The sequence below is a fragment of the Pundamilia nyererei genome, unplaced genomic scaffold, assembly GCF_000239375.1.
Source record: "Pundamilia nyererei isolate P.nyererei 1_Seehausen unplaced genomic scaffold, PunNye1.0 scaffold00043, whole genome shotgun sequence".
NCBI lineage: Eukaryota > Metazoa > Chordata > Actinopteri > Cichliformes > Cichlidae > Pundamilia > Pundamilia nyererei.
Genome location: NW_005187444.1, coordinates 1,349,850 through 1,376,651, shown reverse-complemented (window position 1 = coordinate 1,376,651; position 26,802 = coordinate 1,349,850). Strand labels below are relative to the sequence as shown.

Genomic DNA, 26,802 nt, shown 5'->3' with positions numbered 1-26,802 from the left:
CCCCCCCCAGCCGAGCATCCCGGAGATAACGGCGGTGTGTATGCGCCTTTAAGAGCCGTGTATCCCGCTGCCTTCTGCACTGAATCGCCGTCGCTGCTGCTCTTTGAGAGCGACAAGAACAAAAACACAAACACACTGAAAGACACGGCTATGTCTGCCAGCTCCGCTTTTAACGATGAGAAGAGCGGCTCGTCCAGCGTGGGGGAGCCGGAGTACGGTCACGATCCGGCGAGCGGAGGGATTTTCTCCTCCGACTACAAAAGGTACGAGCTACCTGCCTCGGTGCTGCCTGTTACTGTTTCTGTTTGTCATATTGTGGGGAGGGGTGTTATGGGCCAGCTTATGGTGGGGGAGGGGCAGCCTTATGTCCGCTAACACGTACATAAAGTATGCTGTAACGTCAATAGATAACAGACAGCATGTTGAACTTTGTTGCTACAGGCCCGTGATTGAAAGCAGCGCCTTCGTTTTCTAGTTCTGAGTCTCGGGCTGTGATTTGGCCGCTACAAGGCTGCGGTGTGCGGCTCGCTGCTGTTTGTTGTTCGCTCCTGTTATTACATTTCTTTGCTCACGTGTGTGAGGCTTTTAAGGTTACGGTGTTTATACGTCATGTTTGTGAAGTGGGATGCGAAAGGCCTGTCACAGGGGGGATACGAGGCCTGAGCTCCAAGGTTTCAGCACCACCCCTGCTGGACAGCGGCAGCAGCTCAGCCTGGTGGCGGCACACAGGCCCGGACCGGAAGGAAGTTCCACATTACAAGAGAGAGTACTAATACATGAAAATAAAACATCATGAGGTCATCACAAACAAAGCAAAACCAGCTAAATAATCATCAGTCATCAGTCCTGACTGCAACTACATTGAGTCGCATTTTTTCAGGAATATTGCATCCTGAACAACTGTGAAAAATGTGTTTAAAAATGTTTTTAAATGACATAGGGCATAATAACTGGTAATCTGGAAAACTTTGACCTTTATTGGGGCACGCAAACAGGGAAGGAGGTACACACAGCTGTACAGAGGCAGTCTGTGATTGTACATTAGACAATGAACTTGTTAATTAAGCCATTTTTAATTTAATGGTATACACCTGTTTCCTGGTCAGCATGCTCCAGCTCCTTCTACATGTTTATTTAATTTAAGGTTAGTGTTTAAAGTTACAGTGAGTAATTTTTTCACATTTTTAATTGAAAATAAAAAGAATGTATTCATCACAGTTACTTATTGTCAGCAGATTAGAGCAGGGGTGGGGGAACTCCAGGTCTCATGGGCCGGTGTCCTGCAGGTTTTAGATGTGTCTTTGATTCGACACAGCTGATTGCGGGGGTGGCTGTAGCTCAGTTGGTAGAGCAAGTCAGTTACTGATTGGAAGGTTGGTGGTGATACCAAATATCCTAATCCCCAGTTGCTCTCCAATGCATCCATCGGAGCGTGAATGTGTGTGAATGTTAGCTAAACAGCACTAAAGTAAAGAGGGTTATAGAAGAAAGTGCTTGTATGAATGGAGGTGATTGGGTGAATGTGGCATGTTGTATAGAGTGCTCTGAGTACTCTATGAGAGTAGATAAGCGCTATATAAATGGCTAAATTACCTCCTCAGCTTTCTCTCTGAGTTTGTTCACCAGTGTCCAAGTCCAACAACGTTAGATCCACTTTAACGAAAGTTTCACTAATACCAGCTAACAACATCTTATCGAGGCTCATAGCTTAAAGCATTTAGTCATTTAACAATAGTTTTTTTCTTTGTTTGTTTTGTTTGTTTTTATTGAAACTACTGCTTAACTACAGACAAATTTCAGAAAGTTATTATTTACAAAATAATTTTTTTCACTAGCATGCAAAGTCAAATTGTCATGTGTGAAAAATATCTGATGAGATGGGATTAAACGGTGCAATAGAAATGACAATTTAACACACCGTGCACTCCTACAGTTTTATTTTTGCTTTTTATGACTTTTCCCTCCATGAAAGCCTGATGGGGTATTGTTCTCATTCTGCCAGGGCAGCAACGACACACTGTAGGAGTTTCAAATTGATAACATAGGTGTATCTGCTAAAAATCTCAGATAAGTTTGCATCTCAGTGAACTTGTCCTCAAGGTTATAGGTCACAGGTCAAGCTTTCTGAGAATCTTGTGAATGCAATAACTCAAGAAAGAAGTCACCTAGGATTTTGAAATTAATACCTATGTGTATCTACTTGGAGGCTGAGGAGTACCACTGGCTGCTGAGAGTATTTTTCATTTTGGACATGATGAGCACAAAGGTGACACATTAGTGCAGTGGTTAGCACATCCTGGACTCAAATTCACTGGCCAGCTGGGGCCTTCCTGTGTGGAGTTTGTATTTTATCCAGGTGCCTCTGTGGGTTCCCCCTGGCTTCCTCCCACAGATCCAAGACATACATGTTAGCTTAGACTAGGTCACTTGGATCCTAAATTGGATGTGAGTATGAATGTCAGTGTGAATGAATTGGCATTGCTAATTTCACTAACGTATACCTCCTCTGTCCCTTTGCCTGTGAACTAGATATCAATCTCAGTATGCCATGCTAAAGGGTCTATCAATCTGTAAAATGCATCTGGAGGTGAGAAGAAAGAGGAAGCTTGCTGCAGGAGCTATAATCGAGGGTGGGCAAGCGTACCTGCAGCATGTACATGAGTCGTAACCCCTAGCTGCAATGTACAAACCACTGCAAGAGGAAGACTCATTGAACAACTTGTTTTCAATGTTTCCATTATTTAAGCTGATCAAACTGCTTCTGTGTTGGATTAGAAAAGGTAAATCTTTCACATTGTGCCATGTGGGTCCTAAATATAAAAAACTCCAACATGCACTATTAAATCTGATAGCGTGAACGGCAACAGTAGTCGGGTTTTAAATAAAACAATTCATGATGCGGTTGTGCCACGCATCAAACTCAGCAATGCTTTTAAAATGAGGCTCCAACGCAAAGGATGTCTCATTTATTAAATCCCTGTTACCTTGGTTTCTCTCTCCTCGTGTCTCTTCTGCTTCTCCTCTACTCACATCTTTGGTGAAAAGGGACAGAGGCACAAGGAGAGGAACTGAGGATACAAGAAATGAGGATATTGTATCTGTGTTAACCCTGACTGGCGACTTGTTGCTCCAATGGAAAGGGCAGTAAGCATAAGAAGACTGTGTGGGTGAAGCAAGAACATTCCCCGCTCAGTTTCTAATGCCTTCAGCGTCACCGTAATTCACCAGCAGAGGGAGCCATGTGTCTATAGATGGCAGAATTTCAGGCTCTGAACTGACTTTGGATGTGGAGGAGGAGGAGGTTTTGTCTCGAGTTTGTCTGGCAAACATTAGTCATTAGTGCAAAACTACTTGTGATTAAATTCCACCCTCTTTACTGTTTTTCCAGTGTAGGTTGGATATTGTTGATATAGAGATGTGTGTGTGCAGAAGTCAAAATTTGCTCAGTGAAGGTGGGTTAACCGGTTTGTCTGCAAACATAATGGTGGAAGCACACTAACACGACCTTCACTGTTGTTGCCTTGGAGACACGTTGGATGTGAAACGTTGCTTCGGTCCTCAGATCGTGCCAATCTTTTTGTATATTATCATCCAGAGAAAAGATCGGCTTTCTTCCTTTTAAAAGTGTACACTGTCCTTCAGCACGTAAGACAAATAAATTATGACTTTGAAAGGACCAGAGACTGATGCTATACTATTTGTTTGCAAGACTTAACGAAAAAGGCCTTGGCTTCTTTTTTTTTATTATTATCGTAGGTCAGTGTTCTTAAACAATAAAATCAAAAGTTTTGGGTGCCAGTTTAGCTCAGTTGGATGCGCAGGTGCCCACATACTACATGGTTAAGAGCTGCCGGCCTGGGTTCAAGTCTGACCTGTGGCCCTTTGCTGCATGTCTCTCTTTCCTGGTCAGTGTTCACTGTATCTGTCTAGTAAAGTCAGAGAAAGTCAAGTCTTATAATTTCATATTTATGGGACCGCTGCCCTTCCTCATACATCCGTGGGATCACCTTTTTGGTTTTTACATCTCTGTCAGACAGCAAAAATCAAGTCTGTGATATAGGTCACATAGGGAACTTGAACTGGACTGCATCTCACATGGCGATAACTTCAGCTTCACTTTCTTCTTGTCATATACCAAACACATCCTCGCCAACTGCTGTCTCTGACATGTCAGTGCTGCTGCTTCTCTGCAACGCTGCTTGCTGTTTCCTCCATCTTTGTGTTAATTCTTTCTTGTTTGGATGGCTAATAGGAGTGACCTATTAGCCATCTCTTTCTCTTTCTCTTACTAAACTGAATGGGTTCTGTAATATTTCAGGCCTGCTTCTATAACAAAGTAATGGGTGTGCCTCTGAAGTTACTGAGATTGATCTGTGCCCATACACCTTACCAGGGCTCGCCTTTGAAAACCACCTATTCAAGTAGGGCTGTGCGATATGACCAAAATCTCATATCCCGATATAAGAATTCTATCGTCCGATAACGATATAAATCACACAAATGTGACATTTTCTGTAAATTCTGTGAAGCTGGACTTGCATGAAGTGTTTCCAGCTGCACGTCATGTAGCTGGAGTCGAGTGTTTTAACCGATGCATGAAACGATAAATTTTTAGACATAAGTTGTAACAGCCTCCGAGTATTTATTACACAGGGTGCTGCGGTGAAAAGCCTGTTCTAACGTCTGAGTCTAAGGTTTATTTTTTAGCACCTGGCGGCTTTTTTTTTTTTACTTCTCATCCGTAAATAATCTGCTCTTTCACGTGATTCAGTTTATTTTGAAAAGTCTCAACAGGATCTTGAGCTTTATTGTGAAAGGTTTATGTGGAACATAAACAAGCGGACACTTGTTGCTAACCATAATGCATAACAACAGGCGCTTGTCCGTCCATAGTGTGGTTATATAAAATATAAGAGAAAGAGAGAACTTTAAGAATTTAATATAGCCACTACAGTGTCCATCAAAACGATGCAAAAATATTGCCGTAAACAGTTTATTTTGCGACACCACGAAACAAACGATAGCGTAAAATGAAACGATAGACGTTTTTATATCGTCATCCGATATATATCGTTATATCGAACAGCCCTATTGTCAAGCCATGTTTTCATTGATGTATACTGAGTGGAGGTCATCAAATGCCATCTTTATGACAGAAAGAGTGAAATAGTTAAACTAAGATATGAACATGATATCTTCACAAAGAAAAAAAAGTGAGTTACCTAAAATGTGACGTAAAACACAACCAGGTTGTGTTAATACTGCAATGCTCACCTTATATCCACAAAGTGTTGTATTTAAAGTTTTTGTTCAAACTGAACAGTGTTAAATATTATTGTTTGCATTTACTAGTCTGTGCTATACTGTACTACTGGCTCTGAATGGGCTTCTGGGATTTGACTTGGCTTCTGGTGACTGGAGCATTGCTGTGTGGAGTTTGCATGTTCCTTCTGAGCTTACGTAGTTTTCCTCATGGTTCATCCGTTTCCTCCCGCAGAACAAAGAAAGGTAATCAGTGACTGGGATGGCTTCACTCTTCCCCTTGAAATTAATTTGGATAAGCAGCTATGAAAATGGATGCATGCGTCTTTTTCCACAGTTTGATTTGTTAAAAAACAGCTCCTAAATTGACCGACTGTCAGGCAACACAAGTGCTATATCAGTGATAGCCAGTAGTGACCAGTGCTTCCTTGGGTTTTAAGGCTTGACTACTGGCTGTAATCTTATATTTAGCATAGTAATGACATTGTTAATAATATTTTCATCGAACTTGAACACAATGTAGGTACCAGCCTTATCTCCATTGTGGCCACACAGAGCATGAATATGAATCATCCAACTTTAGACTATATGAGAGTTTATTAATTTATGTCTTCATATATAATTTTGCTCTCATCCTCCTTCATTTAGAGGGTTTGATAGCACTGCACTGCACCTAAAGACCAGACAGAGAAAAAAAGACAATCTAAGTTAAGAAAAGCCAGCAGCAGTGCTGTGTCGTTGCTGTCACAAATCAACTGTATTTGGATGTTTAAAAGAAAAAAATGTGATGTTCAGCTTTTGGCTTTTTTGAGTGCTTTAAACTGAGAATCAGGAGATCAGAGTTTGAAATGTGTTAAACTGTCAAATGTATTTTCTGAAAAAAACTACAGCAAATTGCAGATATCTGTAAATCTTCTGCATTTGTTTTTGTTTTTTTGTTTACTGTAAAGATGCTGCCGGCGCAGCAAGCCCAGGGTTTGCTCCTGATGACATCATGGATAAAAATCTTATTAGTCTTAAGCAAATGTCAACAAATTGTCACTGAGCTACTGCAGATCACAGGAAGCGCGTTATGTCAGTTGTGCTTCAAGGCAGTTTCTTTTTTTTGTTTAGAGCCACATAGAAATATAGCGAGAGAGAGAGAGATGTCCTCATCACGACACTGCCAAGAAAGCTGAGTCATGTAAGATGAGAGAAAAAAAGAGGCACAACGATGGCTATAAAAAATGAATAGGATGGAAGGTTTTTAAGCGTAATGCGCGAGCGGAGGGAGGAAATATTTCTGCAAAGGCTCGCTGGCGTTGAGTCCAGGTGAGGGCAGATAAAAGAAGCTGTGATAGACGGCGTGATAGCGTGGAGGGGAGACGTGCAGTTTCTAGCTGTTAATGTGAGGATTTGGAGCAGTGATGACACGCACGAGGAGAAGCGAGTGATAACGTGGCAAAAGGTGGGGAGAGGCTGTGTCATTGTTGGTGAGCTGGGATATAAATATATTGTACACACACACACACACACACACACACACACACACACACACACATATGCGTAAAGAGGAAGAGAGTGACTGGTGCGGCAACAGGAACCACATGAGCAGCAGGGAGGAGTCGCGAAAGGAGAGGCGTCACGGCAGATAAAACTCCACGCCCCTCGCTGCCGAGCATCCATTTACTGAGCAGCTGATGTCTGCTGCTTCACTCAGCAGTAACAGAAGACAGCAAGAGAAAAAAATACAACAGAGCTCTGGAGCTACCGCTGGATTTTTAATGGGGAATAGGCAGCAACCTCTCCTCAGGATGGAGCATTTATGAGGAGGCTTGCTGTGCCAGTCTTGCAGGAAATGTCCACATACTTAGCCTTAGAGGGAAGGAGGATTTCTAACAGAGTAGCTGACGCTGCTCTTTGGGGCATGAAAACTGTGTGAGGAGCTCCAGGAGAATTTCCTCCGATTAACCGGAAAGCTTTGATCTTCTCGCAGCTTTTTTTTTCTTTGTTTTTTCTCTCCACGTGATCCAACCTGTGGTTCCACAGGTCAAGGCGAAGTTTAAAACATGACCGCCATGCAAAAGCTGCTGCAGCTGCCGGTGAACGCGGTGAACATGGTGAAGACCGTGCAAAGTCAGGTCCAAGGCCAGGAGGAGGACAAGAGCCCCGTGCTGACTCCCGATAGCGGGCAGCAGGCTTGGTACAGCGCCCTCCAGCCTGATGAGCTGCGCCACCTCCGATCTGGAGGTACAGGTGGAGGAGGAGGAGGTGACCAGGAGGAACGAGCCCCACTGGAGGAAGGTGGTGGAGGTGGTTTCCAAACTCAACCGCTGCGGTAGGATGAGAACTCATCAGTGCTAGAGTTAAATAAGAGAGTATTTAGCTGCTTCTCTTCCAGGGCAGATTTCAGTGAATGCAACTTGAGAACAAGATTAAAATGTCAAAAATGGGCTAACAGGGTGCTTAACAGTGTAAAAGTGAGTGTTAGCGGCCCGATCCAGTCTTTACTTACTATGTTTGCCTCCTGTTGCTTAGACGTCCTGTAGAACAAATGGCACGGGCTTTACAGCAAGGCATTAGTCTGCTGGTTAAACATGGAGGAAATCTTTTCCAGGAACACCCATGGAAAATTAATTGATTTAGCCGAACTGATCTTAATGTCACCTGACCATGTTGACTCACTCAAATACTTCTCCATACTTGCCACTTAGCTGGCTGAGCAGTAATCCAAGCTTCATGTTCTTTAAAGATCTGATCTTTAAAGTTTGTGTAATATATCATATATTTATGTCACCGTTTTTTTGTCCTATTTCTTAAGAACATCACTTTCAGATATTATTCAGCTGCTGTAAATAGTTGTTTCCTCAATTTTTGGAAAGATGGAAAGCACACTGTACCAAAATATACCAAGTTTTAAGATAGTAGTTCTTTGGAAATCACCTTGTGAGTGCAGTAATGCTATTTAATGACTGTCAAACTATGTTTTCTTTGGCATTTTTCATAGATCAAGTAATGTGAAGTGCCTAAGAATACAACTTCAAATTTACTAATTTGTCTGTTATATGTAGACACAACACTAGTTCATCCCTGGTGCCTTTTTAACGCTCAAATGATTTAGCATTAAGTGGCTTAACAAACAAAATCATTGCCTTGAACATTGTCAGTTACAAGAACTGGACCAAAAATGTGTGCAAAAGCAGCTAATGCCCAAAGGAAAACTGAAGAAAGTCTGGAGAACTGCTGCTTAAGAACCCTTTAAAATATTGCAAGAAAGTCTGGCTCCTTTGACACAAAACATAAACAAATGAGATGGCAATACTTTTGCACAGTATTGTGCAGAAAAAGTTTACTGCACATTCTGAGATAGCTAGTACGTAGAGTGAATAAATAGACTGTAGACCTGCTTCTGAAAATTGGCATCATCATCATCAATCTGCTGGTTGTTTTCTCCACTAATGGCCTTGTCTGATGGCCTCAAATCAGAAAATATTCAGTTTACAAAAACATTAAAAAAAGAGACGAGTAGAAAATGCTTGACCTGGAAAAGGCGGAAACAGAAAATGTCTAAAGGAATTACTTATTAAGCTAGTTACTCGTTAATTTCCTACTGAGGCACTAATGAAATAAAAGCGCACTATCTAGGTTTAAGTCTATAAGAAGCATAAGGAAGCATTTCATGGACATGTGCAACATGTGCAGTGGTGCAGAGTAGACTTGGCTTTAAAAAGATGGGAACTGCTATCACATGTCATGGTGCCCCGGGGACCGGGTTGGTATAAATGCAGATGGATTTATTAAAGAAATTAGAAAAAGGAGTGCGGTTGTTTATTGGAATTAGGCTGAGTGTATGAATTAAAGGCCATAGAGCTACTATAACTAATTAGACTGCAAACCACTAAAATGTAAAGTCAGTGTAGCGCTCTTCAGAAGCTGTTTTTTCTTCAAGGGAGATGTAATTATACTTTCAGATTTTTATTGGGTCATACCTACCAGCTACAGCAGTTTCTTTTAATTTTACAAGACTGGAGAGGCACAGAAATTCTCTTCTGGTTGGCTTTAAGAGGCAAATTCTGCATCTGTAACTGTGGAAAAACAAGACGCGGCTCTGCTAAGAGAGACGGCTTATGTAAAACAGCTGCTTATAAATTCAAGCTGCAACTCCTCAATCTTTCACTCGCCGCTGATTCATGCAAATACATTTTCATATCTTTTGCTTCTGGTGTTATTGCACCCTGTTCTTGATGAACAAACTGACATTACACCTAAAAGTGTGTCATTAAACACATGAAACACTGGCCAAATCCCATGGAGACTTTCCAGAAGGAAGAGTCCCGCTGATCTCTTGGCGATGGTGGCAGGTAACCTGACCGCCCGTCAGCTCTGTTGTACCACACTGGGCTAAATAATTCAACGCTGGTTTGTAAATTCATCTGTTGTTCAGCAGGACAGGGTTTCCAGAGAAATGAGAAACCTAGTGCTGGTATTGAATTACTGCAGGTCCTTTGAGCTCAAGCTGGGACGTCTAAAACCAGTTAGAGGTTTATTTGTCCTGAAGTTTCTCAATATAGTCTTTTAATTTTCTTTTTTTCGTGTGTGTGTGTGTGTGTGTGTGTGTGTGTGTGTGTGTGTGTGTGTGTGTGTGCAAATAATTGAGCATTCCTGTTTGACACATTCAATGTTTGGCCACAGCAAATGTAATGAATGGTGCAGGTTCAGTTTTAATTAGGTCTTCTAAAGGCTTGTTTGTCATCAAACAGGCCACATTAATCCCTGTCACTTTATTAATTAGTTAGGCTGATCGGGGGGGGGGGGGGCAACACAAGCTGGAAAAGCAAATTGAGCCTTTGATAGGGAAGTTTCACCGTGGCTGCTAAATTTTAAAGTTGCCTTTGTCTTTAAGTCATAATTTACTGGTTTCCTGTTTTCTAGAATTGTTGCTGATAACAATCAGTAGAAGTACCACCTCTTTGCTTTCAGCCACAGGCTTTAATTAGAGGTAAAAAGAATGTGTAATTTAAGCAGTGGATATTTGTCTCATATATGGTTAATTTCTGTTATGAAAATACAGAACTTCATCTCCCATATGAACATATTTACCTTCACAGACTTGGGTTCGACTAGGATTAATCCTAATGACTTAAATAATTTGCTGACTTTCCTTTCGTGCCATCAGCAGGTTAAGGTTTACTTTTCCAGTGAAATATCTCTGCATCCACTACTTGGATGGTTCCCAGAGGATGAATCTGAATGACTTTGGTGATCCTCTGGTTTCAGCACAACCATGAGGTTAACATTTGCTTCATATCCATATGTGACATTTAGACAAACTGATTTGAAATCACAGTCGTACCTCCCACCAGATAAAGGATAATGACTTTGATACCCTGTGAAGTCTACATTTAGACTCTAGACATTTAGACAAATTTGCACTGTCATGAAATCTAATTTTTCACTTTCAAAAGAAATTGCAATAATGCTGTCATTCAGAGTCAGTGTTCGATTTTTTTTTACCAAAGTTGACAAGAGTCTGTGGCCATGACTGTACAAAAGCATACAAAAAACAATTACTCTTTGACTTACTGTATTTTAAATTTACATTTTGAGACATTTTGTGATTTATTTGCTTAAAAACACCATTATCGACAGTACACAGTTTTTGCGACAAACCTGTTTGCACTATGACCCGACTGTTGCCATGGTAAACCACATATGTGGCCTGATATGTGCTCTGATAGCACTTGATAACTGTACATAAGGTACATATTCTGCCATTAGACGCTTTTATAGCTGTTGGATGTCTTTTGAGGAGCTAGAGCAGGTCAGCGACTAACTGGAAGGTTAGTGGTTCGATCCCTGCCTGCTTCAGTATACTGAAGTATCGTTGAGCAAGATACTGAACCCTGAGTTGCTCCCACTGCATTCATTGGAGTATAAATGTTAGATAGAAAGCACTTAGGTATAGAAAATGTTGCTGTATCAATGTGTTTGTAAATGGGTGAATGAGACATGAATAAAAGAGTTGGCATTTTGTTTTATACGCCAGTTTGAGTCCTCAGTTATAGCAGAAATAAACTATAAAAGAACCAGTGCATTTACCATTTTGAGACTTGCCTTGTAATATTTTTATCTGTTTTTCACTTTTAAAGACAAAAAGGTTTTTCCCACATCAAAGTAAGTAGAAGTTGAGGTTTCAGGCTGTGTTGATAGAAATGATCACTTGTTTTAGCCAAAGGCTGTGATTCATTTTCATTATTTTAAAGGATGAAATGAGCCACTTCCTTCCCTTTCTGCTGTAAATCAACATTAGGCTGCAATATCCATTCATTTATTTTCTTGTTTGTTTTGACCAAAATATAAAAAAAAAAACAGCAAGAGTTCTGCACTTGCATCCAAAAATAATCCTTGCTGTGGTGTCTTAATGTGACAGTCTTTGATGAGTGCAGGTTTTTGAAGTGTGTGACAGAGTGAACTATATTATTCGCAATGCAGTGCAATTATTAACACTTTGATGCTTGGCGGAGCAAAAAGCAGAGGCTTTTCTTAGCACACAGACACACAAACGCCTGCGCGCACACACTTTAAACTCGGGGCAGAGTCGTGATAAACCGACTGTGTTCTGCAGCAGCCACCTCCTCACAGACTGCAAGCCTCCATTCACTGCTGTCACATGACCAAAACAGATGAATTATATTGTGCACCCCAGCAGCCTCCCACTCTCACAGCAGAGTAAGTAAAAGTTCTGCCTGCAGTTTGATTATCTTCTTTCGGAAGTCATTTGTAGCACTGGTTGGAGCCTGATTTAAATAACATGCAGTGTTGGGAGATACATTCACACTGCACAGGAAGATGATGAATTAATCACAACATTGTTCAGTTCCTCATACATTCTTTGATTTTTGAATCTTTCAGGCTCTCCTGGCTCTCATCATGCCTGGTCTGATTCATTTACCTGTAACAGATATTCTGAAATGTTTACATTTGTAAAATATCACATGTACAAATTTATGGCTCAATCACTTGAAGGTTAATGTCAACACCCTCATAAGGCTAAATTTTAAAGTTATGAATTATAAAACTCCATCTCGCAGTCCATCCATTTTATTAACTGCTTCTCGAGCTCAGGATCATGTGGAGCTGGAGTCTATCCCAGCTGTCTTAGGGCGTGAGGCACACTTGACAGGTCCCCAATGTCTAATGACTGAGAGACTATATAAACCGCGAGGGTCCAATATCTCAATAGCTTTAATTTTAATCTGAAGGAAAATGTTTTGATTTTTTTTTAATTTAAAGCATTTTGGACACAACTTCACTTACGGAGAAGATGACAAGATCTGAGGAAGTTACAGCTCTAGCAGTATTTGCAGTACTGCTTGACCAATGTGTTTTGACTTGTAACTCAAATGCAGAGCACACAGTCATATACATCCTTATACAAATCTGCCAATGAGGCAGCAACAAGGATGGGCTGAGTCTATGATTGTGCGGTTTACTGTTCCTGGCAACAAGGAGCTCTAGCGAAAACTTTGTTGGCACTTTAGCCGAAAGCTGGAAAAGTACAGCCGAGGGGTTGTTTCCCAGTTATGCCATAAGATATGGAGAATACATATAACTGTTGATTTGATTTATTAAATTGAAGGGTCTCACATGTAGGTGAGCCTCTACAGAGTGTACCACCCATTGCAGCTGGGATAGGCTCCAGCCACCTCCAGTCTGAACTGGAGAAGGATGAATGGATCTGACATGAATTATAGAAGTGTAATGATATCTTTTAAAAGCTCATACAACTAATAACATATTTAAACTTTGGTAGCAGAAGCTGTATATTGCAACCTGCATGTTGTAGTGATATAAATAAAGAACAATATTTTACATTTGCGTCTCACAGTTTAGGGGGTATTAGCCAAATTCGAAGGCCAGCACTATAATACAATATAGATCCCTTTATTTTTCAGATATACTTCAGTTAAAAGAGAAGCTTTAAGAAATACTCTCAATGCCAGCAGCGAGGTTGTTTGTGTGAGGGGAAACCCCAGTTTCGCCACATCTGAGCCTCCCATCTCTCACCTGTTCTAAAACAAGTGTGCAGTCACTCAATAATTTTCAGAGACTCTGGACTCGGTTGTTAGAGTCGATGATGATCCCACGTGGTAATACTGTCAGATGCAACAAAGGCTCTCCGGGAAACCGGGAAATCACTTAACTTCATTTTATTGCATTCTTTGTTGCCTTGGAAACCCGCTGGGGGAAATGTGCAGCAATCACTCCACCCACCACCAACTGAACTCCACCCTTCTTTTCCCATACCACCAAATGACAAGACCCTGATTCGTAATGAAAGGTCTGTCTGCTGAGAGAGTTGTCCTGTTTGGTGGTTTTAGAGTAGTTTACAGTTTTCCTTTTGTGCTAAGTAATGTCAGATTTAAAGAAACTTACTGTATGAGTGCAACTGTTTCCATAATTAGATGTGAAAACATTTCAGAAGCTGCTTTTATTGAATCATATTGTTATTGTGGGTAATTAAACAGCTGGCTGAAGGGCAGAAATTGAATAATACCCACATAACACTGCCAAATTTATATATATGTACACTGTTACTATTAAAAGAAAATAAGACTTACAAGTTGATTTAAAGTGGTTATGATTGAGGGTATTATATAGACAACTCCTCAAAGTTGTCATGCATTTCTGTATTTGTGGAATGAAAATACGTGAAGTCTTTTTGTATCTTATTTATGGGGAAGCAGCTGAATGAATGCTAAGGTTGCATGAAAATGCCATCCATCAGTATTTCAGAATTCAATTAGCCTGGTGTGTTTATCTTGACAGCTGCAGCAGTTGTTCCTGTCTGTATTGTTGTGTTGTCTTACTGAAACCAGTGTTTGCAGGTTCTCCTACAGGCAGGTTTGGTAGAAACTGTCACTGCCGTTTATTTGTGTTTGTTTTGCAGCTGGGTGGAGATGTCGGCTTAGATCTACTCAGACTGCTGTGTGAGCTGACCGCTCTGTTGTTTCTGACAGTAATGATGGATGAGCAAAGCTGGAGAACAAAGCACTGTTATACAGTAGTCTGTATGCAGATACAAAGCACAGCTGTTAGAAAATAATCTACAATAAAGCAATAAATATACTTTGCCAAGTCCAAGTTAGATGGAATTTTGTGTCATCCACATGTGGCTCCTGGATAAAAACTAGAGAATGCGTTTTCAGTTTGCTGTATCAGCATTTCGTTGGCACTCAACGATGGACAAACTGTACAATAGATGCAACAGGTGATAGAGGCAAGTATGCTAGCAGAGCTTATTGCAAAGCCAAAAATAGTATTATGTCTAGATGCAGCAAATGTTAACAAAATATATAATACACATTATAAATTGTAAATATTACAGTATCAGATGACAGAAACTAAGGAAGAGGATTAGGGCCACTGGGAAAAAAAGTGGGCACATTTATTTTTTCTTCTTTTCCAGAATTCTGAGAAAAAAGTCAAAATTCTGAGTTGAAAGTCAAAATTCTTAGAAAAAGTCAGAATTCTGAGTCAGATTTCTGAGATTTAAGTCAGAATTCTGACTTTAATCTCAAAATTCTGGAAACGAAAAAAAAAGACATGCCCACTTTTTTCCCCCAGTGGCCCTAATCCTCCTCCGTAAAAAACTGATATCAAAAGTAATAAAAGTAGTAAAAACTAAATCTAAAACTAGCTTTAGCTTGAGTCCTACAAGCTAAATCCGAACACCTCAAATCTTTATTTGGTTTCTGTTTAGTAATCTAAAAACCTGAAGTGGAAAATGAACATTAGCCAAAGTACAACTGCGCTTGAATAAAATAAAACAGCAAAAGCTTTTATACCCAAAGAACAAGTTAATAGGAAAAAGCTAGTAGACATTCTCTGCTATGGTTTAAAATCTTGTGGTTTAATAGCAAGAATCATCATTAAAGTTTATATAGAGTCAACTGGAGAAGATGACAATTGCTTTACAATCTTATGTTTATATTTTTTGGTCAAGTACAAATATGATAAATTATAATTTTTTGAATTAGTAATACTTTTCAACTCTGCAAGTGATAACAAAATATTTTACTTGATTTGGTCATTGTTTTGTTGATTTAGCGTGGTAATCATATGTTCTTTAAACTGCAACATCAAAATCAAAAACCAAAGAACAGCGATAAACCCTTGCATATGACGATCTGCAATTAGAAAATGCTGAAGAAATAATATCATTTATCAAACAAGCTGCTGATTCACAGATCACTGGCCCATCATTTGGCTAATAAAATCACTAGACTGTTTATTTAAATAATAAACAACTGTATATGATACTGATAGACCTAATGTATTCTATTTTATGTATTGTTCTACTTCGCCGCATCCAAAATATTTCTAACACTCGTTTCTACCCATTTATCAACAGTCTGTGTTTGAGAAGTCATTTTGTTTTAGCGATTATGTCACGTTCCAATTATCCAGGTATTTTATGTTCAAATGTTTCTTTATTTTGTGAGGCTTTGCTACTTCAAAGAGAATAATTTTGGGGTCACAGCTGTAGTCTTTGATCAATTTTGAGCTTTAAAAGTAAAACATATCAGTACTTCTTGTTGCATTCTGGATGTTTGGTGGTTTCCATGCTGTGAAATATATTTTTATAATGTTTTCTTCCCACAGACATGACGACTTGAAAGAGATGCTGGACAGCAACAAAGACTCCCTGAAGCTGGAGGCAATGAAGCGGATTGTAGCTGTGAGTATAAATCAGATGGACACAATGGGGAAATTAGGATCACATCAAGAGTGAGCCATGAAGTTTATTATCATGCTTTAAAAAATGTCATGGATAATACTGTTGTATAACACTATTTCAGAACAGAGAACAGAATAGAATGTATATGTACAATGAAATTGTGGGTGCTCCACACCAACTTTGCCACAATACAATATAAATAGTAGACAACAGGAATAAATAGCAAACAGGAGAAAAACGTACAGTCAACAGGGATATATACAAAACAAAATAAATATATACAAAAATAAGTCACGTTTACTGTGGACGATAAACAAAAGATCCTCATAGCCACCATGTCTGTCATTACTTCAATTTTGAAGCCTTGAGCTGAGTGTCTTTGCAGTCTCCATCTTGATGATTAGCAACAGGTAGTGTTAACTGTGAAACCAAGGCACACAGCTGACATCTGATTAGCCAGTGAGCATACCCATAATCCTCCTTTCTGTCTAATAATGACCATAATTTTTAAAAAATTACTTTAGTTATTATTTAACTGATGTTGTCTGATGATGTCACTGATGCTGTAACGAGCTGATGAACAGTTAACTCATTGGCCTAACGAAGTGGCCAGTGGGTGTAGATTCACATAAAAACCTGGAAATCTTTATTTTATTTTTTAACTAAAGTAAGTGGCTAGCTGGAACATTAACATTGCAGAAAGGGGCAGATTTTCCCCCCTTGAGATTTCACTGATCAGCGGGTACACAGGTGCACAAGGTCAAACCTTTAAATGCAAAACATACAATGCATCATGTTTTACTTATTCTGAGACTAAGAAAAGGCCAGAAGCATGCTCTCTATACCAAAACTGGCGATTAATCTCATGGTATTATTGTCAAAATGCAGTCATTTTATAAAACTGTGCTCTGAGCCATAAGACAAAGGCTACCTCCAATGATTTAACTACTGTGATAAGAGATGCAAACTGTGCAGTCAGCTGTTAAATATTCATACTCTGTCAGATTTCTACTTCTGAGGCTCCACACCCATCTTTTCATTCATCATTCCTGCCGGGCCAAGAGCACAAAAAAAAGCATCAAAAGATAAAATAAAACATAAAAAATGTATTTTTTCTTGCCAACAATTGAAATGCTTGAAAAATGCCATCTTGTGAAATCTTTGTTATGCTTTTTGGATGCGTCTTTTCTCTGCAGATGATTGCCCGAGGTAAAAATGCATCAGATCTCTTCCCCGCTGTGGTGAAAAACGTGGCTTGTAAAAACATAGAGGTTGGTAATGAACCTAGTCTCATGTTGCTTCATGTGCTACAGGCTCTGCACTCTTCATTTTCCTTCCTATTATCTTATCACATTTTCCAAACCTCCGTGGAGTGCAGTTTTATCTCATATAAACAAAATTGCAATTTCCTTCTCCACTTTTGCATGTTTTAATAACTGTGCCTTACTGGACTCATCTCAGTGAAAATAATTAAGCTAATACACATAGGTTGGATGAAATTGTTAAAATTTAAACGATTACATTTGTTTCTTCTTTCCCTCTTACTGTTCGTCTTTCCAGGTGAAGAAGCTGGTCTATGTTTACTTGGTGCGTTACGCTGAGGAGCAGCAGGATCTTGCTCTGCTTTCAATTTCCACGTTTCAGCGAGGTCTGAAGGTACAGCAGTTTATATATGTGACAATTTTTTAGATTTGAGATAATATAAACCATTTTTCTAAAGCCTCGTCTTCATATTATACAAAAATTAGCTGCAATTCACCTAGCTTGCACGATAGTCCTCGTTAACTATGAGTGAATGGCTCTAAAAGCCTAACTTGTTTACAACATTTGGACAAAAAAAAGCTTAAATGAAACTGAATTGATTGCTTAAATTAACGCGTTAGCGTGGTTAGTTTGTTAACGCGTTAGCGCCATCCAGCCCCATGCACGGGGCGATCCGCGCTAATTCACTAACGGAGATTTAATGCGGTTATGGCGTTAACGTCATTTTAATGAGTTTAACGCTGACAGCACTAATTTAATTATTAGTTATTATTTATCTCTGGTTCTCTTTCACACCATGTCTCTCTGCTGTCTTCATCCGCCTCTGTCAGTGCGCCCCAGGACAGTTGTGGCTACAATGTAGCTTGCCATCGCCAGTGTGTGAATGGGTGAATGACTGAATGTAGTGTGAAGCGCTTTGGGGTTCTTAGGGACTAGAAAAGCGCTATACAAATGCAGGCCATTTACCATTTCATCCACTTACCCCCAACTGGCCACAGCAGATGGTCGCCCCTCACTGAGCCTGATTCTTTGTCTAGTTTCTTCCTCTTAAAGGGGAGTTTTTCCTTCCCACTGTCACCAAAGCGCTTTCTCATAGTGGTCATATGATTGTTGGGGCTTTCTGTTTTCCTTGTATTATTGTAGGGTTTTTACCTTACAAAATAAAGTGCCTTGAGGCAACTGTTGTAGTGATTTTGCGCTATATAAATGAAATGAAAATGAATTGATTTAAATATCTGGAATTACTGGATAAATTGGCCTGAAATCACGACCAAATAAATAGCATTTAAAAAACATTTTATATTAGAACCAGCGATGGCAGTGCTGTGTTTTAGTGCTAATTTCCTAAAAGTGGTAAGCTACTTTACTTAACAGTGTTGTATTTCATTACTGACTGACCTTTATATTATTCATTGTGATCATGTTAGCATGCTGAGTTTAGCATAAAACTGCAGGAACTGCTAGCCCCGGGAACAGCACCACAGAGCTGCTAGCATAACTACAGATTGCTCCTTTAGATTTTATTACTATTTTGCGATGAACAAAATGCAACATTTCACCACCTCTAAAAGTGTATTTTTCCACCACTTTGTACTTCTCCAGGATCCGAACCAGCTGATCAGAGCCAGCGCCCTGCGAGTCCTCTCCAGCATAAGAGTAACAATCATCGTTCCAATAATGATGTTGGCCATCAAAGAAGCTGCTTCGGATATGTCTCCGTATGTCAGGAAGACCGCAGCACATGCAATCCCTAAACTATACAGGTACGAACCCAAAAGGACAGTTTTAGGTTTATAAAACAAAGTTAGCATGATTTATTGAGTTGCTAGCTCTTAGTGTATCAGTTATTATAACGACTAATGATCATATTTTTTTCTCACAGTCATTATAAAGTTTTGGTTATTTATCCACAGCTCTCCTAAGGTCTCACCACTAAATTTGAACTGGGTTGAGATCTGGACTTTACTGGGTCATTGCAACACCTTGATTCTTATCTTTGTCGCTCATTCTGATTTTCTGGTGTATTTGGGCTCATTTTCCAAGTTCATGGTCCAATTTGGGACAAGAGTTTGCTGTTAGTCAGATGGCCTCATAACTGACTATAAAATACGTTGATATACAGAGAAGTAAATGGTCAACTGGAAAGTGCTGCAAGTCTGGTGGCTGCAAAACAAACCCAAATCATCACCTCTTCACCAGCATGCCTAACAGTTCCGGTATAGTCTTGGGATTTTAGCAACTTCTCTGAGCATTGCACAGCTTTATTGTATCAGGATAAACCCTTTGAGATGTAGCATCTTGTTTTTTAGGAGCCCAAACAGACATTCATACAAAAGAGAACAAATTTTCTGGGGTGGATTTCAATATTGTGTTAACATACATCTGAATTCTCCAGACCAGCAAACTAACAACTTGTCTGCTTTTATGGAGGTGGTCATAATTCATCAAGTGCATTTGATTAGCCGCACCTGTCTGCTACTTACCCTCTTAATTCCAGTGGAAGCAGTAAGAGTGTGCTTAGTTTTTTTTACAGGACTGCGTACAGTCCTATTGAAACTTTATTTTTCATATGACCATTTCTCTTTTTTACAAACTTTAACACAGTAGGAAATATATAAATTTGATAGAGAAAAACACAGTTTTTATGAATTCTTTGTTGTTTTTTCTTTGTGGGAGCCTTGATTCCCAGTCTGAGAACTACTAGGCCTGCTAGATCAAATGTTCATATGACTTGCTGCAACTGTAAAACTTTAGCAGTAAAAAATAGACTCCTGAGAACCCATTGCTGCTCTAGCAGTAAAATCCATTTTCTTTATACCCTTGAGGATGATTACTTACAGTTCCTGGAACAATTTTTCATGCATTTTTACTGATTTATTCTTCTCTCCTCTCAGTTTGGATCCTGAACAAAAAGACCAGCTGATTGAAGTCATAGAGAAACTCCTCGCTGACAAAACCACGGTGTGTTTTTCCTCTCTTCTCTTTGTTGATTCAGTGTTTTCTCCAGATTTTATTTCCAGCAAAGATAAATACAATTTTGCAAACCACACAGTGCACAAAATATCAGGGACCAGCTGCTGTGCACAGCACCAGATTGCGTTTAATGCCCCGGTTGTTTCAAGGCTTATCATTTGTTTAACCAGTCTCCTTTTTCACCTTGCACTTTTTGCATTAGCTCTTTCTCTGGGAAATGCAACAAAACCAGAAACAGACTGCAGAAGTCAGTCAGTAGTTACAGGTTTTTTGTACCGTTGAAGATTTAATTGTACAATGCATGGATATTGTTAAAATCCACAGGGCTAACTTGTAACCTCCTAAAGGAAGATTCATGAACTTTATCTTAATGTGTGGTCTGAAATGCACTGCAGTTGGTGGCAGGAAGCGTTGTGATGGCTTTTGAAGAGGTGTGTCCGGAGCGCATTGATCTAATCCACAAGAACTACAGGAAGCTGTGTAATCTCTTGATTGATGTTGAGGAGTGGGGGCAGGTCGTCATCATCAACATGCTAACCCGCTACGCCAGAACGCAGTTTCTCAACCCAAACATCAATGTAAGTAAGCAACACACAGCACGAGAAAGCAAGCAGGCCAACAGCTGTTACATTTTTGATGAGTAACATATAGACTCATGTGAAACTGTTCTTATTATCCTTGGTTATTCTCGGTTCTATGTGAGTTTTTTCCTTGTCCGTCTTTCACTTTTTGAATGTGGTTTTCTATGTTGTGACTTCCCGCCTTCGATCTGTTCCCACCCTACTTGGTTCAAGTGTTCCTTACCTAACCTAAGCTCGCTTCCTTGTGCAAATTTATTCTGTAGGTGCAGGTGAGTAACTGAAGAGCAGTCCAAAAAATTTCCAATTTCCAACTTTGCTCTTTCCAATCTTCTACCTCCTTTTCCTAATCACGTTGACTTGACTTCAGTGGAAGAGTTCATGAGATCACGGTCGAGAATTTAAAAAGTCTGATTCATCTAATCCTTATTATCCTTTCCTCTTAGTGTATGTTTAGTCTGTCTTTGTCAGATTGCCATGCGTTCTGTCGTTGACGCTCTCAGTTTAGGGGATTTAATCTTATTGACCATTTTGAGATGTTCATTTTCTTTTCATTGTTGTACAGCCTTTTGTGGCCTTTTTTCACTCTCTGTAAATACATCAAGTTTTCTGCTTGCACTTGGGTTAACCAATTCCTCAGTCTGACAGTCTTCAGTTTTTATTTAACTGAGAGTGAAGTAAGAAACAGAGAAGCAGCAGATGTTCACACTTGAACAGGTAAAATAAGAGATTCATAGGTTAGAGTCTCATCAAATACTTTCATTACTAATTTGTGTGTTACAGAAACATGAATTTATACTGAGGAGCAGTAACACCTAACATGCAGACTCTACTTGTATCGATGAATTTTAGTACATAATATAAACAAAATATCGCCGGCTTCATCACTGCCTGTTGCAACGCTCCACGCAAACTTACAACCCTAGAAATAAGTTTAGCCATTATGTTTTGTCACTACTTTCTAATTTGCATATGAATCACATATTGAGTGACTACGGTGCAGCAGAGGTGTATAGGTACATTAGCTACTACTGTGACTGTGCAGTGGTACAATCATCCTGTCATTTATTTTCCTCTCTCACTGCCACCTGATTTCAGTATATTTATCAGTTTTTATAAACACACCTGTTGACTTATTTTTGTCAAAAATAAGTCAACAGGTGTGTCAAATATTTTTGACTAGGCCCAAATGGAACAATTTTTTTCCACAACATTGCTATTGTAGTAATTACCCATAAATGTGCTGCAGCCATTTTACAATAAGGACATTTTTCCACACTGCGCTCCTTTTTCTCCATTTCATGACTTTCATAGACGATTTAAAAAGGACCTATTATCCATCCATCCAATTTTCTGCTGTTTTTCTGGGTCGCAGCAGGAGCAGTCTAAGCATAGACATCCAGACCTTCCTTTTCCCGGCCACCTCCTCCAGCTCTTCTGAGAGGACACTGAAGCATTACTAAAGCCAAAGCCAAGAGATATAATGTGTCCAGCATATCGTGGGCCTCCTCACAGTAGGATATGTCCAAAACACCTCAACTGGCTCCTTTCAGTGTGGAGGACTAGTCCCTCTAGTCTGAGTCCTCTAGTCTCCTGAATGATAGAGACTAGAGCTCCACACTCTATTGCTAAGCTTTGTTCCCGACTTGTGAACAAGACTGATATGTATGTCACACAAACCTGGTGGCTGCTCCTCCCTGAGTTTGGGTCTGGCAGAGGTTTCTTATTGTTAAAGGGAGTTGTTGCCAGCTGCTTGCTCGTGAAGAATTATCTTGTGGGGGTTGCTCTCTATTAAAACCTTATAATATAAAGCACCGTGCGGCAATAGACATTATGTAAATAAATTGAACTGAGATCAGTTCTTCATGAGGCCAGAAGGACCACATCATCTGCAAAGTGCAGCGATGAGATCGTGGACTACCAAACCAGCTGTATAATTATATCTGCAGCTATAAAATTAAATTGGCATTGAATTGTTTAGATTTAGGTTTAAATGGAGACAATAAAGTAGGGAAAAAAACACCCCGACCATGACTTGTTGTTGATCAGTGTAGTTTTTCTACTGTATATTTGCATATTGCATATATAATTCACTCAAACGGAACTCAAGATTTAAAGTGTTATTGAAATGCAGATGGTTTGTTTTGCAAGAGATAACATGCAAGGTATGTCTAAATAATATAATTTGTCTTATATCATTTACATTTTCTAAGTCCTAACATAAAAAACATTAAAAACCAAATTGGGTGTCATTAGAATATCTTGAAATATGTCTCATATATAAAGGAAACAGCGTAGGTTCAGTACAAACTCACTTAAGAAGAAGATATAAAAATAAAAGTATTTAATGAAACCATTCTAACAAGAAGACATTTGGTCGCTCGAAGGTTAAACATGGCTGAAGTTTCATGTAAGGTCCAAGTAATCCATGTGAGCCAAAACCCCAGACTGCTCTTTGAGCTCAGTTTCAGACACATTCTCTGCTCTTGCCTCGTTGTGATATCGATGAGAGCAAACCATGTTTTTGCAAGGGGCAGCCAATCAGCAGAAAGTTGGCTTAAATGGAGGATAAAGAGAGGAGGAGCTAAAAGCATACAGATGATGAACTGAGGGCTCAAGTACAACATAAGCAGTCAACAGACGAAAAGAGCCAGCTAAAGAGCAACAGCAGCTAGTTTTAAGCTAACATAATGGTAGCTAATGATAAGCTTGAGTATCATAAAAATCAGACTGATACATTTGAAGCTCAATATACATCTGATAAACAGTTTGATTACATTCTCACATTGTATGAGTTTATTCCCTAAGCATCAGGGTCCCAAAAATTGTGTCCACTACAACAACAGTTTTACTAACACCGGCTAACAGCAGCTAACAGTATCTAACAGAGGCTAACAGGTTAACAGTAGCAAAAACAGCAGTCTTTCACACAGAAAAGATCAAGTATCCTTAACAATTCAACTCAGTATCACTGTCATCGGTCAAACGGGAGCTTCTCTGACTTATTGACCTTAAACTCCTTTCACAAAGTTATATAGCCTTTTCCAGATTAAATAGATGCAGACACCTCTCACACAGCATTGACAGCTAAGGTAAAGCGTGGGCTGACAGCCTTCTAGAGATACACGAAAACTGTGGGGCAGATGAAGATGTGATCCAAACAATATCAGATCATGCCGGCTGGCCACAGCCATTAAGGGGTGTAAATTTAATGCTTTTTATCTCTCTTAACTGACACATTAGTCCTACAGTGGCCATAGAAGTTAGGATTAAACACTTGAATTGGGAAGGATGAGACAGCAGAACTCTTAAGTATACATCTACTTGCATCTTGCAGTGAAAATTTTATTATAACTTGAAAGCACTCCTCAAGAATCACTTTCTCTGCAGGAGTCCCTGCTGGAGGAGGGAGGCAGCGGCGATAAGACCTTCTACGGCTCAGATGAAGATGAGGATGAAGACGAAGAGGAGAAGGAGAAGAAGGCCGAGGCTGCTGCCATGGCTAAGAGGAAGCCATATGTGATGGATCCAGACCACCGGCTGCTACTAAGGAATACCAAACCGCTCCTGCAGAGCCGCAACGCAGCTGTGAGACCTCTGCTCTTTTGAATTATACACACACATTCCTGCAGTAAAACTCAGTCTATTGACTCACTACCATGGAAAGTGGCTGTGCCCTCTAAAATCATTTCTTAATGAGTAGATGAGGTCTTCATTCAACTTATAAAGCCTCTGACACTTAAGCATTTTAATGGTAAGTGTCCTTGTGTACAGCATTTAATCTGAGCTGACCTCTTGCTCAAAAATGAGGGCAATTTCCCCAAGGAAATTAATAAAGCATCACAATGCATTAGTGCTGCTGTGGTCACCTTGAGTAGCCTGTTTTGACCCATGTTAGATATTGTGAAATTCTGCCGTCACACACATTATCCAACCTTTGTATTGCTGCAGGCGAGCTGGTTTCTTGTGGTGAAATAAAATATGAAACACTTTTCCCATTCCTGAGCCAACAAGTGTTCGCTTATCTTGCATGAAGTGGAAAAGTCAATCATGGAGCTGTAATTGCTCTTTATGTGGTTACCTGCTTTGCATCAAACCAATGAAATGGAAAACCAAATAGTTTCCTTTTCCAGTGATGACTTCATACAGTTGCATTTTTGCAGGTATGAGTTCCAACCAATGACTGTATATAAAGTTTTCTACAGTCAATTCAAATTCAGTTCAATTCAAAATGTCTTTGTATAGCACATTCAAAAACAACAGAGTTGACCAAAGTGCTTCACAATTGGTTAAAAACAAGAAAAAAAATAGAGAAACAAATATAGATAAATAAGAAGGCAGTGAATTAACAATAAAAACATAAAACAGGCCTGATGGTACTCATACTGAACTTGAATTAAAAGCCAAAGTAAAAAAGTGAGTTTTAAGATGCGATTTAAAAGACTGAATAGACTCTGAAGTACGAGTCTCCTCCGGCAGATTATTGCAGAGTCTGGGTGCTGCTACTGCGAAGGCCCGATCTCCTCTATGTTTCAATCGAGACCTTGGTTGTGCTAAAAGCATCTGACTAGATGATCTCAGTGCTCCTTTGGGGTCATACATGTTGAGGAATTCATTTAAATAACTAGGCGCCATATTATTTAAAAGTATGTAAAAGAATCTTAAAATTAATACAATATTTTACAGGGAGTCAGTGTAAATTTGCTAAAACTGGAGTGATGTGTTCATACATTCTAACACCTGTTAAAAGACGCGCAGCAGCAAGCGGACTAACTGCAAGCGATGGAGAGACGAGTGTTGAAGACCCAAATAGAGAGAATTACAGTAGTCCAGTGTAGAGGTGATGAAGGTATGAATAAGTGTCATTGGTTCCAGTCTGACTGCTCTGACTTTGATGCAGACCAACAACCTGGTCTTTTTTACTTTAAAGTTTCCAGCATTGAAGCTTAGTCTCATGGTGACAAACCTACAGACTATCATTTTTTTCAGCTCTGCATCTCTTTACAGCCCATAAATTTACCAGTAAACAATCAGAAATGGTCTGTGTCAATTCAAACTTCTTTCATGAATATCAACTGAGATTCAGGTGTCTACCCATGCGGCTGCCTTTCTTGAAACAAATAGAACATTTCCAGTTGTCTCCTGCTGTGTGCTACATATAAGAAAGGACAAGGACAATACTCTGACCTGATTCTCCCAACATTGTTCAGAGTTCTTGTTTAGAGGTGGCTGAAGTGACTGACTGATGAGGAAGCATCCTGTAAAGGGTTTAGGGCCAGATTTACTAACGCATTGCACCAACACGAACTGGGTTTGGGTGTAAAAAAAAAAAGGATTATCAGCATGTGTAAGAGGTGAGAACTCAAACCACGAAATATAAGGACTAGAATCAGGTCCGCAAAGTAATGTTTGTGACATGCAATTTACAGCTGATATTTAATGCCGAACTATAGAATCTATTAACATTTGAGCTTGATATGAAACTAACTAAAAACAGAGCAAGTTTTGTGAATTACACATGAAATCAACCACACCTATGAACGCCTCAAACATTATTTTCTCTCAAAAGACTAGCGTGGTTGTGCGTTGGTCCTGTGTGATCCAGCCATTGTCTACATGTTGTCGAGTCAACAGGACTCATTGTTAAAAATATGTGGAATAAATGATGATGTCTGCGACACAATTAGAATAAAACTCAATGTAAACAGAACAAATGCCACAAAATGTCACAAAAAAAACTCACAAAACATATAAGGAGTGTTTTTTGGGAACAGCTGTGAAAGTGACAGGCTAACAGTAAACGGGTAATAACAAACATTCAAAAACCTCTCTTGTGTTTTGTGAGTTTTTGTGTTTTTTCTGCAGCCAGTGTTTGTTATTCAGTTTTGGTTGTGTTTTCTGTGGTTTCGCAGCATTTTTCTATTTGCTGGTGTTTTCTTAAGTTTCCGTGCATTTGAACTCTCAGGGTCACCATACAGGAGTGAAAACATAGGAAACATTGTCATA

The 26,802-nt window shown here is 39.5% G+C and overlaps 1 protein-coding gene across 7 annotated transcripts in view; it reads left to right on the top strand.

Moving 5' to 3' along the window:
* The first annotated feature begins 20 nt into the window (after nt 1-20).
* ap3b2 (adaptor related protein complex 3 subunit beta 2) overlaps nt 21-26,802 on the top strand; it is a 57,274-nt gene continuing 30,492 nt past the window's right edge. For 4 of the 7 annotated variants that reach the window (XM_005731434.2, XM_005731432.2, XM_005731433.2 and 1 more), the window contains exons 1-8: nt 6,942-7,579; nt 15,907-15,982; nt 17,179-17,253; nt 17,543-17,638; nt 18,848-19,008; nt 20,140-20,206; nt 20,614-20,796; nt 24,187-24,384. In XM_005731434.2, the coding sequence (XP_005731491.1) occupies nt 7,311-7,579; nt 15,907-15,982; nt 17,179-17,253; nt 17,543-17,638; nt 18,848-19,008; nt 20,140-20,206; nt 20,614-20,796; nt 24,187-24,384 (1,125 nt within the window). In that variant the 5' untranslated portion in view covers nt 6,942-7,310. Of the gene's footprint in view, nt 264-6,941; nt 7,580-15,906; nt 15,983-17,178; nt 17,254-17,542; nt 17,639-18,847; nt 19,009-20,139; nt 20,207-20,613; nt 20,797-24,186; nt 24,385-26,802 lie in introns of those variants that run through there. The other 3 variants (XM_005731437.2, XM_005731436.2, XM_005731435.2) reach the window with 1 other exon arrangement.